Genomic DNA, 15,224 nt, shown 5'->3' on the forward strand with positions numbered 1-15,224 from the left:
ACAACAACAACAACAACAAAAACAGCTTTATTTATCCCTATCTTTTTTATAAATTAAATTACATAGTAGCATAATAATTAAATTAAAATAAGGGTAATTGACAACCAGAAATAACCTGAAATAGTTGAAAAAGTCAGGTTGCCAGTTAATTACAAATATATCACAATTTGTAGTCGGTAGCTAACTAACGTAAGTTAAACTAACAGAGAAACGTCAAATACAATAGATGAAAATAAGGAGATTAGCATTAAATAAATTATACGACTGTATTATCCTACAATTAACTGCGCCAAAAATACCGGTATTTGTTTGAAGTCACCAGCAAAATTCCTTAATAATTGTTAGTAAGATGCTCTTTCAGATTTGATTTAAATGAGGAGAGGGAGGGACATTTAAAATCTTCATCTATAGAATTCCACATCATAGAGCCTTGGAAACGAATACTGAATATTCCTTGTGATATTGGCAACGTATCCAGCAAATATCGCGGAAAAATAATAAATGTAGAGTACAGTGAGAATGTGTAGTGATCAAATTGACAGAGCTCGCCTTTGACATTTGATATCTACACGTTTCAACTCGCAAATCGATATCGGACATCGAAGCATATGATGCACTGCGGATTGACACGTTTAGAAGTTTTTCTTTATTTGTCTTCTTCACCAAGACCTTAATAGACCTCTAACATTCAGCATATCCTCTCCTAAAAGTTTATCTATTTTTTCCTAATACTCGAAATCACACCCAGAGATATTATTCTAAGCACTGAACTTCTTCGAATAATAATAACAAAAAAGCCAATGTCATGTTGCATGATATTGGTGTACCAGGCCGGGAGGTTAATGGTTAATACCAATACACTGGGCTCGTTTAATGTCAACCGCGTTCTTGAAAGACGAGAGACCCTGGGAACAAGGTTGTGTAAATGCGCGAAACATTCTCGTCCCCATAGCCCTTTTCGCTTCTCTTAGCCGGCTGGGGCCTTGGCACGAGAAGCGAAAAGGGTTATGTGCACGAGAATGATGTGAGAAACATTTCGACAAATATCTGAAGTTTGTGAGAGCACACAGACCTAAAAAAAAACCTTCTTTATCTATCCTCTATAAGACCGAATTTTTTTGACTTCATCCACCGAATAGTTTTTAATTCGTTTTTGTTTATTCCATGAGAGTGAAAAATGATCTATTAAGAGTTAGCGTGATTTAAAAGTAACGCAATCCAGAAACGTATGTCACTAACTCGGTGACTCCAGTGCAGTGTGGACTATTAGTTTCCTAGAAAGTAGGAAATTTAAGCATATCTAATGTTTCTTAGAATCGTAATATTCTCGAAGTAGTTCGTCTGTGGCCACGTGAGACCTAAAATTTCATACCGTGGAATTATAATTTAGATGCAAAATGATGGAAAGGGAAAGCATTAAATTGCCTTGTGGCTACGAGGAAAACTTCACGAGTCCGGTTGACGATGATTTACAATGTTTGATTTGTCAGCTGCCGTTGCGAGAGCCAGTGCTGACGAGATGTGGTCATAGATTTTGTCGGCAGTGCCTCGACAGACACATGGCAAGGTTCGTGTTATTGTTAGTTTTATGCGTGCGTCTTATTTAAACTAATTTGTGAAAAACAAAAAAACAAAAAACGAAAACGGTGGATATCCACGCCGAAGAGGTGCTGTTAATTCAGTGATCGTTCCCGTCGTATTTATTTATGACACGGGGAAAAAAAAACATTCAATATCAATTCTGTATTGTTATAAGTCTGAAGTGTCAACTACATAGTAGATTAATTTAGAAGGAGACCGGCAGTTTCTCAGTGTTCCTCTGTCATTTTGTCGCTAGTGCGAACCATCTTGAGATTTCATCCGCCATTGCGGACGTCTGTTTCGGTCGAAAGTAATTTGCAGCGGGAAGTGTGACTCCTTGCTCGCTTTTACTAGCTTAATATGAAAATATGCTACATATTTATGAATCAGTATTGCCAGGTTAATTCAGTGAAACATGCTCACAGTATTTCAAAGTGATCAAACAAGCTTTTATGGCTGCAGAGAGCACTGCGGATGGATACGTTCATGTTGTGTTTTGTTTTCAACTTGTTAGCTGTCTGATCGAATTTGCATTTACGAGATTAATCGGCAGGTCATAACAGGTTTGAATGAAATTCTTTTAGACTTTCTGTAAATTTTTCGCAAAAAGAAGGTCGTATTTATATCGGTGTTTTCTTGATTTAGCGTGTGCTGCGCATGGAATTCAAAACGTTTATAATTTTGTACCGTGTATAACCGAAAAGACACTTGGGAGGACTTGCTTGTACTCATGAATAAACATAGTAGGGTAGACAAAAAAAAGTTAGCCTAAACATTAATTTAAATAAATGACGCATTTGATTATCTTAAACGAAAGGACGAAGTTGCTTTTAAAGCTGAGTTCTAGTAACAAGATGCAAGAAAAGCAGCCCTAAACTATGTATCATAATCCTACGATGCAGGCGTATGGCAAATACAAGTGATACAAAACAATTGGTTCATATTTTTTCAGCTGAGCGTCATGGAGTTACGATTTATGCACCTATTAATGTTAAGCCGCGGGGGGTGGTGGGAGGCCGGGCAAAGGCGGGGGATTTGAACTCCGATCATCTTTTCAGTTCAAATGCGCGACCCCAGGGAAATTAACCTTGGTCAAGAGTGCAAATTCCCCATCCCAGGGATATTAGCGTTGTTCCAAAGAATGCAAATTCTCCACCTCTATCTAGAAAAAGGCATAGGTCTGTGAAAAAGAGAATTAAACATCAAAAAGTTGTAATTAAAATTAAGGCTACAAAGCAACAACTTGAAATGCAACATCTGTTTGATAGAAAAATGTCACCTAATTTATATTAAAGTTGTGACGACTCCCTAAACATATACGACTTAACAAGACAGAAAACATGGAAATTCTTATCACGAATAATGTCCTACACTATTGTGACATTTTAATTACTTACAATTTAAACAGAAACGATGGAAATAAAATGTTGAACTCTATCTGTAGTAGAGATATATGAAAAAGCCCCATAAGAGGACTCAAGATCTTAGATGTATTCACTAATTCATAATAATACACCGTACATGATAGGCTCATGAAGATGAAGTTCAATAATTCAATTTCGTTTAGTACTAAAGTTATAACCACGCTTAGAAACAACATGCATTGCAAATTGAATGTATGAAGGTGAATACAGAACGCTATCCTGTAAAATGTTTCATAATTTCAATTCATTTGAGCTTAAATTAGAAACAGTCTTATGTTATGTAGGATTCGGAAATTTGTTTCCGTACATAACTTTCAAAATACAAATCAACGATGTTCAGCAATGGAGTTAACCTTTAACTAAGGAAAAACTAAGATCTGTAACAAAGGCCTTGTTTACAGAATATCTGCAACAATGTTCAGTTCAACACCAAACTTCTGAGCATCTCCTGCACAGCCAGCGATCTGGAACATTGTTTTCTTCCAATTCTGTTCAGTTTGTTTCCAGTCATTCTCGGTCATCCAAGATGGTGTCGGTAGGGCTTAGTCTACTAACGGTTGAAGTCAAAACTTCCGACCCCCGGGACTCGGCGAAAGATCAAAAGTCCCAACCACGGGCAGACTTGTTACGTCAAAACCCCCGCCTATGCCCGGTCTCCCCCCCCCGCCCCCCCCAGCGGCTTAACATTGATAGGTGCATTACTTGGGAAGCCAGAGTAACAGTCCGTCAAAAAAGACCCTAACAATTCTTAATGTTCGTTCACAGCCAAGAAAGCCAGCAACAAGAGTGTAGTTGTCCCGTTGAAAGAGAGGAACTTGACCGCCAAATGGTAAAAACATCGTTATCAACAAGTTAAAAGAAGTCGGAGAAAACAAAAACTAGTTTGCAGTCATTTAATTCCTTACATATCGCAAGACGCCTTTCGTGACAGGGGAAAAAATAACTGATAGGGCTGTTGAAAAAGGGGGAAAAAGGAAATGCCTGCAGCTGTTGCTAGAGATTTTATGGAAAAACTTAACGCTGTGAGGCTTACTGTAAACAAACATTATCTGGCCCATAAATGCAGTTAAATTTTGCAAATGCACGTATATGTGATGATTTATCATTTGTTTTTATGAAGGATATATTTCCCGACAAAGCCACCGAAAGGAAGATTCTTTCGTTTAAAATAAAATGCTCCAGTGATGGTTGCGATTGGACCGGTGAACTAAGGGAAAAAGAGGTAAGGAAGCAAGCTGTCGCATCACTTTGTGAGTTAGCGAGTCAGTTGGTAAAACATTAGCACTGCGCCCACATTGCAGTGGACATGAATTAGAATCCAGTTCAAACTCGATTTGTTTGTTTTTTTTTTTTCAGAATTTTGAAACAAAATGAATTGTCAATTTTTTACGTCCTCCAATTAAAACGAGCCATCGAATTATCTTTTGAAAACTACAATTCAAAGCAAATTTTGTTTTTCACTTATTTAATTTGTCCCTCAGTTTTCGGACCCAAAGCGCTAAAAAAGATGTCTGCGATTTGCCATATTCATTTTGGGGTTAGGGTTAGAAAGTAGGATTAAAAAAATATGGAGTGATCGTAGAAAAATCGCTCTCGGAGAAAAAATAGTTAGAAATAAAAGATTCGCAGACATGTTTTTGTTGCTTACATGTCAAACTAGCTACTGCCCAAATTTGAGGGCAAACGAACAAATTCCCTTTGACTTGTAGCTTTTTAAAAGGGACCCAAAAGAAGATTCGGACGCTCACATTTAAAGGTCGAAAAACTCGACAATTCATTTTATTTCAAAATTCCTGGCATAGTGTATAGCCAGCTCTGTAAGCTTTAATTTGATATAGGGGTTAAGGTATTTACAGTTTAAACCGGACGCGCTACAACGCTTGGACGCGACACACCTTAATGGTGCTCTAAAGCATAAGGTAACCATAAGCAGTTATTACTGTGCCAACAAGAGATTTACTGTGGTTGGCATTAGTGAATACCAAATGGCAGTTGATGTTAATGCATCGAGTCGGTATCGCTTCAAAATCACTTTCAACGTACATTTCAGTGACGCTTGTAGTGAGAGTAACATTGAACCAACCGAGTAACTGTTGAAGAAAATTGTCATGTTATTTTTAAGCTATACTAATACATTAACTTACTTTAACAGGATCATCTAGCGTCTTGCAGTTTCAAGCTTGTTTCTTGCACCAACGAAATCTGTCAAGTGACGATTCAAAGAAAAGAACTTGAAGAACACGCGACCAACTCCTGCCAGTGGAGGATTGTAGTTTGTGACCACTGTAATGAGTCGCATCCAAAGTGTCTGATTCAAGTACTTTATAAGCAGGCTACTCTCTTTAAAAATTGTTAATCATTGATTTCCTAAATAGTTGGGCGGGTTGAAACATAAATAAGAGTACAGACGCATAAAAAACAGACGTCAATTTGTTTTTTACAATAACAAGACCCCAGAATTGTCAAATGCCGGGAATAAATGAGGGGAAAAGACGCCGTAAACTTGCCATAAACAAAGATAAGTGAATTTTACTCAAAATGACGCGAACATTGTCAATGGCTTTTAATTTCTCGCTTTTTGATTGGCTACTTCAAAAAGTCCATAAAATCTCATTGGTTAAAAAGTTGACAGTTTGACAGCTGAAAGTTGAACTTGAAAGCTTGCATAAATTAGAATCTTATTCCCCTGTACTCTTATTGATGATAAAAATGAGCCAATCATATCAGCGAGCGAGAAAGTAGATAGTTATTGTAAAAAACGATTTTGGGGAGAGATCAACGCCTTTTCGCCGTTGTTTTATCGCAAATGGATTTGGGCAATGTTGATACGTGGAAAATGTAAGTTTTGGTTTGAATAACAGTGAAATATGTGATAATATCTACCGATAAACTCCCTTGCTTGCGTAAGGGTTATTGGTGAAGTTTACATTGAAGTTTATCTCGAGAGGCTACGCGGAGCAAATGGTAGAAAAGACCCTCTGAGAAGTTAAATATAAAGACAGAAAAGAAGCTCTAAAACAGAAAACAAGAACGCACAAGAAACTTTACCCCTTGTCAAGATATTTCAAACGTCGACATTACCAAAATTTGAAAAGCATAACGGACAAATGGCATTTTTAAACACAAATACTCCGGGAGATATTCAAGGAGCCACTCTTGATCTCTTATAGAAAAGGCTTTACTGGGTTATTTCCTCTCGATTTATACCTAATTTTGTGATATTTTAAGACCTTTACACGATGTAAATTTCACAATAAACCTTACGCAAGCAAGGCAGTTTATCGGTATATTCCCAGGGTAGACTTTATCACATATTTCACTGTTATTTAAACAAAAACTTACATTATCCACGTGTCAACATTGCCCAAATCCATTTGCGATAAAACAACTGCGAAAATGTGTTGATCTCTCCCGAGAAACGTATTTGGGACTTCGAAACAACTTGTTGCTATACATTTCCTTCTAGTGACTTGCAATGTTTGCCTCCTGACAATCCCAGAGTTCTTTGCGCAAACACGGGTATCCGATTACTGGCTGGGCCCGATTTACTGGCAACTCCTTCATTAAGTCACCTAGCGTCAATCAAGGCATAAAAATTCATTAGTTTTATTGCAACGCCAAAAAAACGAAATGGTATTTCCATTCCATGTATATTGTTGGAGGGCCCTGTGCTGTGTTGCATTTTACTTTACAGGACAAGATTCTATTTCTACTCTGAGATGCAATTTTTGTTGGGCGCTTTCCATTCAACCAAACATTCTGGGTCACATTTCCATACATTTTCAGAGGTGAATGTAATAGAATTTTCCACAGAGAAGAGGACAACCGCGCGAGCTATATCCCAAATTTTCGAAAATTTCTTACCGGGAATTTCTGTTCTATTTCATTGTAATTCCAGAATTTCCGGAATTTTTAGTTGAATGGTGCGCATTTCGTAAATTTAGCAATGTCCGGATTTTCTGGAAAACTTTCCAAGGAAATCTCTGTACCATTTGCTCCCGTTTCGAAAGTTCCGGGATTTTTGGTTGGACGGAATGCGCCCATTGTCTCTTTACCTGTCCAATTTTTCCAGGTTTTTGTTTCTTGTGTTTTTTTTAGGCAGCATTGTCTCTTTTTAAACTCAAGTTGGTTAGTTTCTTTGTCTTAGTGCTCGAAAATGCTACAACCTCGTACCGGGAGGCTTCGTTCCCCTTGACCAGCGGTCAGGGAACGTGCGACTCTGGAGAGTTTTGATTGGAAGTCCTGCTTCCGATTGCATTGTGCATGCCAGACTGACAAACTTTAATCGAGTCGCTGGTGTTTTAATTTTGGTCCTGATTACCATTGTTTATAAAACCAGTTAAAATCGAACCTGTGACAGAACTCTCTAGAGTCGCTCGTTTCGTCAAGCTTGAGCAGCAGTGAGGAACGAAGACTCGGAGAACAAGATTGGAAAGAACTACTGAAAATAAAAGGTACTAGACGTGAGACATGTGTTTCCATGCATGTCCGTAGGATCATGTCGAGAGGTGTGAGAAGAAGCCTGTGGAATGCCCAAATAGTTGTGGCGAGATTATTGTTCAAGCAGAGGTAGGTGGCTCAATTTCGATCTACGCCTCGATAGGTTTAATTGTATTTCTTTCATGCTCAATGTTGTTTTAATATTAAAATTAAAAAAAAAAAGAGTTTAAAACAGGTCTAAAAAACGTTGAACGGATCGGAACGGAACGGAATTGAACGGAACGGAATTGAACGGAAACATGAGCAAGAGCTAAAGAGGCTACTAGCTCGCATGGATGTAAACGAATTAAAGAAGAAATGGGTCGTAAATATCTCCGGAAGAAGATTTCAAGGCAACGAAACATCGCTATAGCTACTGAGGAAAGGACTGAATTTTGCTATCACGCCACACACCGCACCCACGAAGGATGTACTCGATTATGTTGAAGCAGACATTTGCCACCTACCTCAAGAAAATGAGGATGTAACTAGAGCGGAGGTTTACAGAGCTCTAAAGCAGGCTAAACAACCAAAACAACGAAACCTGACGAAAGCACTCAAAGAACTAGAAAGTGAGGACAACATCGTAATCATCAGAGCGGACAAAGGGAATTGTACAGTCGTCATGGAGAAAACCGACTACCGTAACCAGATTCAAGAAAGAACGTCTATATACCAATCAGCAATAAGGGGCGCAATCCAACACCAAGAAAAGAGCTTGAGTTACAGAAAAAACTCTTGGACCTCAAGAAACTTGGGAGCCTCAACGAAACAGACGACTGGAAGCTCTGCCTCTCCGAATCCACACCCGCGTCGGTTTACGGTTTACCTAAGATTCACAAAGTGGAACTGCAGCAAATGGACGATCATCTCACTCTCCCGGAAGGCTCAGAAACGCGTATACCACTGAGAGCCATAAACAGCTGTATTGGCTCACCGACCTTTGAGCTTTCAAAGTACCTGGCTTCTGTACCTAAGCACCTTGCGAATGAATCCGAATATTCTGTCAAGAATGCTAAACAGTTTGCAGAGTTTATAAGTAACCAGAAGGTGTCCGAAGACGAACTGGTTGTGTCGTTTGACGTGATTTCACTTTTCACCTCCATACCGATCGTCATGGCTATAGACATTGTTCAGAGAAAACTCGAGGGATCTGATGATTGGAAAAATCACACGCAGTTGACCAAAGACCAACTCGTGGACTTACTCTCCTGTCTTTCGCACAACAACTATTTCATATTTGAGGGAACCCAGTACCATCAGGTATCGGGGTGTGCCATGAGATCTTCAGTCAGTGCGGTCATCGTAGAGCCAGTTGTAATGCAAGAAGTTGAGGAAAAAGCAATGGAAACTTCGCCCGTCAAACCAAAATGGTGGCTCCGCTATATCGACGATTCGAACGCGTACATCAAGAGAGATGGTGTTGAGGTTTTTTACGGTCACTTAAACTCGATAAATACCAATATTCAGTTTACAATAGAGATGCCTACATTAACCATGGGCAAGAGGAGCATAGCCTTCCTGGACACCAACAACACTGTGACTGAAGACGGAAAGATCGAGGTGGGTGTATACCGCGAGGCCACACATACGAGCAAGTATTTAGATTTCCATTCACGCAGCCCAGCGCAAAGCAAAAGAGCTGTTGTTAAACCTTAATGGATTGCGCTAAATGCATTCCATCAACAACTGCGCAAAGACAGAGAGAGAAACGACGTGTTATCAACCACCTAAAAGTTAATGGCTATCCTGAAAACTTCATTAAATAGGTCAATCAACCAAACAACGCACAACCAAAGCCTCCGGAGAAATCAAAAGCATATGCGTCGATTCCATCTCTCAGACGGGTGTCAGAGCGAATTAGACGGATTTTGAACCGCGAAAATATCAAGACAACTTTTAAACCACCAAAAACATTGGGTAATGTTTTCAAGAAATCCAAGGACCGGCCGACAAAAGAACAGTTGAAAGGAATCGTGTACAAAGTGAGTTGCAGAACATGTCATTTATATATGTTGGAGAGAGAGAAAGAAGTTGGAAGTATTGGGGGACTGAACACAAGCCTGGAATGAATGGGAATGTCGGCTCCGCTGTAAAACAGCATGCCGAAACCACTGGCCACGACATATACCCTAATTATGCGAGCATTTTCGAAACAGGCGTGAAAAAAAGGACAAAAGGCTTTTTCTAGGGTCATTACATTCATTCCTGTACAAGAACTCTGTTCATGAAAGAGCACCCTTCCCAAGTTTATGCATTACTGTTTTCCTCCCTAAGGGGCAACGAACAGTGACGTCTTAGCTACATATTTGCATTCCGTGGCTCTTGCACAGTACATTTCTGTGAAGAAGACCGCAGAAGGCGGTCCAAAACTCAGTTTTAACGTTTTTTAGATCTGTTTTAAGGTTCTTTTTTAAATTTTAATCATGGATACAGATCGCTCCAACAGTTTTATTGTCTTTATATGTTTCCCTCTATTATTCTAAATTTCCTTTGAACTTAGCATCTTCGGAAGTAATCGGGAAAATTTCTAGATCAACAAACTACAGTAATTCTGCATGGTTCAGTTTTCAAACGTCACGATTGAATTTTTGTCTGCTTTGAAGGACCGATGACAATACATTACAAATATACATGTTCAATACTGGTTTATTAGCTGGCTGGGTGAATCGAAGATATGAGCCATAAAGAGTCGCCCCCATTTTCGATTGAACAATATAACGCGTTGTGTCCTGAAGAATGGTTGAACCCTCTGCGCTTTACTCGAGCGGGAAAAGGCATTTGGGTCCTGACAACCTACTCTATTAAGAGCGCCCGGATCTGCCTCTGCCAGTGCACAAGGTTAGAGGACATGTATACTGAATTAAATACTACAGAGGCCTTTTGGCTGCAGTGCGCAAGAAATGAAACTGTTTACAAGGAAACTACTTTAACATGCAGTTCAACTAAAATGATACAATGTGCCTTTATCTCAACGAAACCTACTCTAATAACCCTGACAACGTTTCATTTTAATAGTTATAAGCATGTTGGGAAAAGGAAGACAAGTTAATAATATTCAGTCAATCTTGATACTTTTAGATTGCATCTCATACTAACGACCACTGTCCGCTGTCCGTGGTTTACTGTCCGTATGCTCAGATGGGCTGCAATGCAAAGGTAATATGAAGTTATTTAAGAAGGCAATGGTAGTTCTGTCTGTAATAATGGCACGGTAAGAGTTATAGAAATCGATTTGTTAATCACTAAGTATATGATTTATAAGGGTTTCTAATAGTAACTAGACAGACTCGTGGACGGATCCAGGGGAGGGGGTGGCTGGTAACTTGGGGTTGCAGAACCAATGGGGCATGTTCCCAAAATCTTGCAATTTGAGAATTGGAACCTAATTGAAAACCGTTTCTCTAGGAATACTAGCAATGCCACACATTAAAAATTACAGCTACCTGTCCAGAGAGTTTGCCGTTATTTCTGCCATAATACTCACAACCTTTTTCATTTTTTTGTTTCGTACCTCCAAAAGGGGGGTGATTAGCCACCTAATTCACCCTCACCCCCTAAATCCTCTCCTTCGGGCTGAAGAGCAATTCTTAAACGGTCTCACTGAGTTTATCTGTGAAGGTTAAGAAGAAGAATATTATTGTAATTCAACTATTCGCGTCTCTCATAATTTTAGGCTTTTAACTTATTATATTGTATATTGTATTCATAGTATTGTTCGTTTTTCATTAGGTTTGTAATTTTATTTTCTTAGGGCAACAAGTTTATTAGCCTTTGGTTATTAAGTGTTAACCCTTCTTAAATAAAGTCTTTGTTATTATTATTATTATTATTATTGTTATTATTGTTATTATTGTTATTATAAAAGGGGGTTACGTTAAGACGTTAAACCAACGACTTAATGTCCGATAACGCGAGCTAGGCCAAATCCAGTGTAATTTCATTCAAGAAGAATAGGCCCGCTGCGATTCTAACCCACTCCCTCCTTCTTTGAAGAGGGAGGGAGGTAGTGGGTTCGAATCCCTCTTTGAAAAAGGAGGGAGCCAAGTAAGCTATAGGCGGATCATTCTGAACCAACCGTTCCCTTGTTATGTCGGCTAAATTACTAGAGTAAATGATTTGTTAAATTCTGCTTTTAGATTCAGAGGAAGGAAGTCGAAACCCATCTCCAGTCCACAATGCAACTGCATCTTGACTTAGCATGCACAACCTTTAAAGAAACTACTGGAAAGCTTGAGGAAAAAATGAACTCGCTCCAGCTGAAGCAAGAAGAACTTGACAAGGAAAGAATAAGACTAAGGGAGCAAGTGAAAGAGTTGACAGCGAAAAATGTCGCTCTTGGTGCAAAGATGGCCGCTCAGGAGAAAGAAGTCTCTGTTTTGAGAAGTGAATCCTCCAAATTTGTGTGGAGGATAAATGGTTTCAGCGAGATTTTACAACGGGCCATCAGTGGAACCGAGCGTGAAATATACAGTGAGCCTTTCTTCACTGGAAAAATGGGTTACAAATTATCAGTCTGTATTCAACCAAATGGCAATCAGTCACACAAGTACAAGTATCTTTCAGTAAACCTCCGTCTTATGAAAGGCACTTACGACAACATACTGGCTTGGCCTTTTCATTATAAGGTCACATTTACGTTGATTGATCAACAAGATGATGTGTCTTGGCCATGGAGGGAAAATGTAACACAATCTCTGATAAGCCGAGGAAGTAAGCTCACTTCAGATGTATCATGCAGCATGGAAGGCATTGCAAGATTTGTGTCCCACAAGGTTCTGAAGACAAGGCGCTACATTGTCAACGACACAGTGTTTCTTCAAGTAGAGATTGGCCCTCCGACATAGAAGAACGAAAAGGTGACTTGGAACAATGAACACAGAATCTTCCCTTTTGTTTATTTTTTTATTATTATTTTTTTTTATGACAAGCAACGTTAATTTATGGCCTCACTCATGTGTGGTCTCTTACGAAAATTCCCATTAGCCTAGCTTTAATTTAGTTTATAGTGAGCAATTATTCCACTCATGCGCGTTGGATATGACACGGTAGATTGCCAACGAGGCGCATAGCGTGGAGTTGTCTATAACCATCTCGTATCCAACAAGCATTAGTGGAATAATTTATTAATTAAAAACGTCCCCCAAATATAGAAAACTAAACTAAAAAAAATGCACCCCTCCCCACCCCCCCCCCAAAAAAAACACGCACACGCTTACCATATTTCAAATATTTTCGCTCGTGCGCGATTGATCTAAACACTTCTTCACGTGATTAAATATGCCTCCGCTAACACTAGGGAATATCCGAGAGATATTTTCCAAGTTTCAAAACTGCGCTTGCTGCGAAAAATATTTGAAGGATAATAAACACCAGTCTCCATTTGGAGCGAAAATTGTACTAGCCGCGAGCTATTATGTAGAGAACTGGAGGCTCGTGGTGCTGCAGTAAACTTCGACAATGTTATGACGCAATTTATCATCAATGAGAGGACAGACGAGTTCGGGGGAGGAGCGCAGGCTCTTTTCCCGAACAGCGGCTGGTAATCGAGCCTATCTGTACTCTTATTAAGAAAAAAATGAGCCAATCAGCGCGCGAGAAGTTAGACATTACTAGTTATTGTAAAAAATGGTTTCGAATTATCTCTCGCGCGTGCCCCTGAGCATTAGGGCAGAATCTGAGCGCGCGTTATATCGGCTACAGACACCAGCCATATAATGTATAAGAAGAAAATAAATTCATGGATGTGAAAATATAACAGGATAAAAAGGTGTGAAAAAAACGACCACAAAAAAAAAAACAAAACAAAAAAAAACCCCACTATTTTCAAAGAATACAATGCAGTTGTGGTGAAGGCTTAGCACTATTGTTCAGGTCACTGGATGTCGCAATGTGCCATGACATGAGAGTTTATCGCACCTGGTAGTCACCTTTTCAATAACTCTTGGAAAGTCAATGAAGCAGTCATTCATTCAAGCCCTGAAATTTAAGACACTCAAAGAACCAACCTGGCCATTGAAAAAATCTTCAATTTATCATAAGCGAAAACAACAACAACAACAACAACAACAAAACAACCACGTACCAATAGCAGAAAACGGATGTTCTCTTTTAATGCTCTTCAATTGTGGAACAGTCATGATGTCTTTGTCTATTCGGGCGATCTAAAGAAGTTCAGAGAAAACTACTGCACGATGCGTAAATTCACGCCTGATAACTTCAAAATTGACAGACTTTTTAATTCCTTATTGAACTTGGGTTTAATTTTTAAAACTTAGCACTCTAAGTAATTTAATTCCTATTATTGTAACATTCTAGTAGCTTAGTATCCTATGTTGTAATGTTTAAACTTCCTGTAAGTAGTCATGTTCTAACTTAGTTTCATATATAGGGCAATCAGGAAGACTACAGTCTCGACTGTAATTTTGCACCCTTTTGAAATAAAGTCGCATTATCAGAAAAAAAACAAAAACCAAAAACAACAAGACAAGCAAACTGTCTTCCCCGCAGTTTTTATTGTTTTGTTCTTAAGTTTAAAACAAGTTTGAAAGATGCTGTAGAGCTGACAGAACCAGCAACTCTAAATTCACTGATCGACTGATCGATTGAAGTGTATCAGTGACAAAGGAATTGTTAAGTTCTGCCATGACTACATCTTTCGCCTGTCTTGAGAGCGGATCTATTTCAGTGATATCACCCGCATCACGTGACCCTAAATGACTTGACCAGGGTGATGGACTCCTGGGCCGGGTTGTTCGAAGCCCGATTTAGCTAACTCAGGATTAGCGAGAAGTTTGATTTGAGTTTTGCAACTTGTCGGTGCGGTTCTATTGTTTGCCCTTCAGTTTTGAGTCTGAATAATTCTAAACTACACAAAAAAGGTAGTGAAAAACATATTTATACAAGAAAAAACTAATACTTCGGTTAACTTTTAATCCTGGCCGGGTTTAGCGCTAAACCTGATTGGGTAAAATCTTTCGTCGGAACTAATACAATGAGCTTACTGAATAGATTAGACTTGAGAATCTCATGGTTCTAAAAATTAATCTTTGAAATAATTGAACTGAATCCGATTTAAACTTGCTTTAATCAAGAAAGTATTAATTTGCGTATATGATACTCAAAGCTGTTACATTAATAAAATTAAATTTTAGATCTTTGGTTAAGGCAGTTTAGATGTTGATTTAAGAAATAAAAAGGCGTATTATATTGTGGCATTCTGAGGTCGTCTCCATGCCCATATATTAAAGACTGCTGTTTACAATTTCTAATGGAAGTAGTAAAGACACATGCTTCGGTGGCTGATCTAAGGCCAGTTTGGTCGAACGATGGGTCGTATTTTGGTAAAACGTAGTCGAGCCAAATTACCCATGGCGAGACCAAACGAGCATGATATACTATCGAAGCGTATCAAGAAAGGTGCGATAAGGTATTTACCTTCAAGTGGTCTCAAGTGAGCATGATATCGTAGCCATATCAGGTCAGTGATTTGATATCTCAGAACATCAGGAGAGTAGAAACGGCTTGTCATTGGCTAACTGCGAATTTGGGCACACTTAAAATATTTCTAGCGTTGTGTTCTTGGGCAAGACGCTCCCACAGTACCTCTCTTCCCCTAGGTGTAGGACAACTGAAGTAGTAAACGAGGCGGAGGTACGAGGGCACTCCCTACCTCGTGTACCCACCTCGTTTACAACTAATGAAAATAACCGAGTCGAGAAATCTGGGTAGGATTCAAGT

At 39.0% G+C, this 15,224-nt stretch overlaps 2 protein-coding genes across 2 annotated transcripts; both read left to right on the forward strand.

Moving 5' to 3' along the window:
- Positions 1-1,211: 1,211 nt before the first annotated feature.
- LOC110050535 (TNF receptor-associated factor 4-like) lies at positions 1,212-14,701 on the forward strand. Its single transcript, XM_089290990.1, has 7 exons — positions 1,212-1,567; positions 3,771-3,834; positions 4,126-4,227; positions 5,158-5,322; positions 7,500-7,574; positions 10,566-10,643; positions 11,624-14,701. The coding sequence occupies exons 1-7, from the start codon at positions 1,398-1,400 to the stop codon at positions 12,329-12,331; spliced, it is 1,362 nt and encodes a 453-aa protein (XP_089147116.1). The 5' UTR covers positions 1,212-1,397; the 3' UTR covers positions 12,332-14,701.
- On the forward strand, positions 7,655-10,082 carry LOC149110105 (uncharacterized). Its single transcript, XM_089290993.1, has one exon. It carries the CDS (start codon positions 8,343-8,345, stop codon positions 9,141-9,143), a length of 801 nt encoding a protein of 266 aa, XP_089147119.1. The 5' UTR covers positions 7,655-8,342; the 3' UTR covers positions 9,144-10,082.
- Positions 14,702-15,224: the final 523 nt, after the last annotated feature.

The sequence above is a fragment of the Orbicella faveolata genome, unplaced genomic scaffold, assembly GCF_042242905.1.
Source record: "Orbicella faveolata isolate gen_17 unplaced genomic scaffold, um_ofav_v1 contig_24, whole genome shotgun sequence".
NCBI lineage: Eukaryota > Metazoa > Cnidaria > Anthozoa > Scleractinia > Merulinidae > Orbicella > Orbicella faveolata.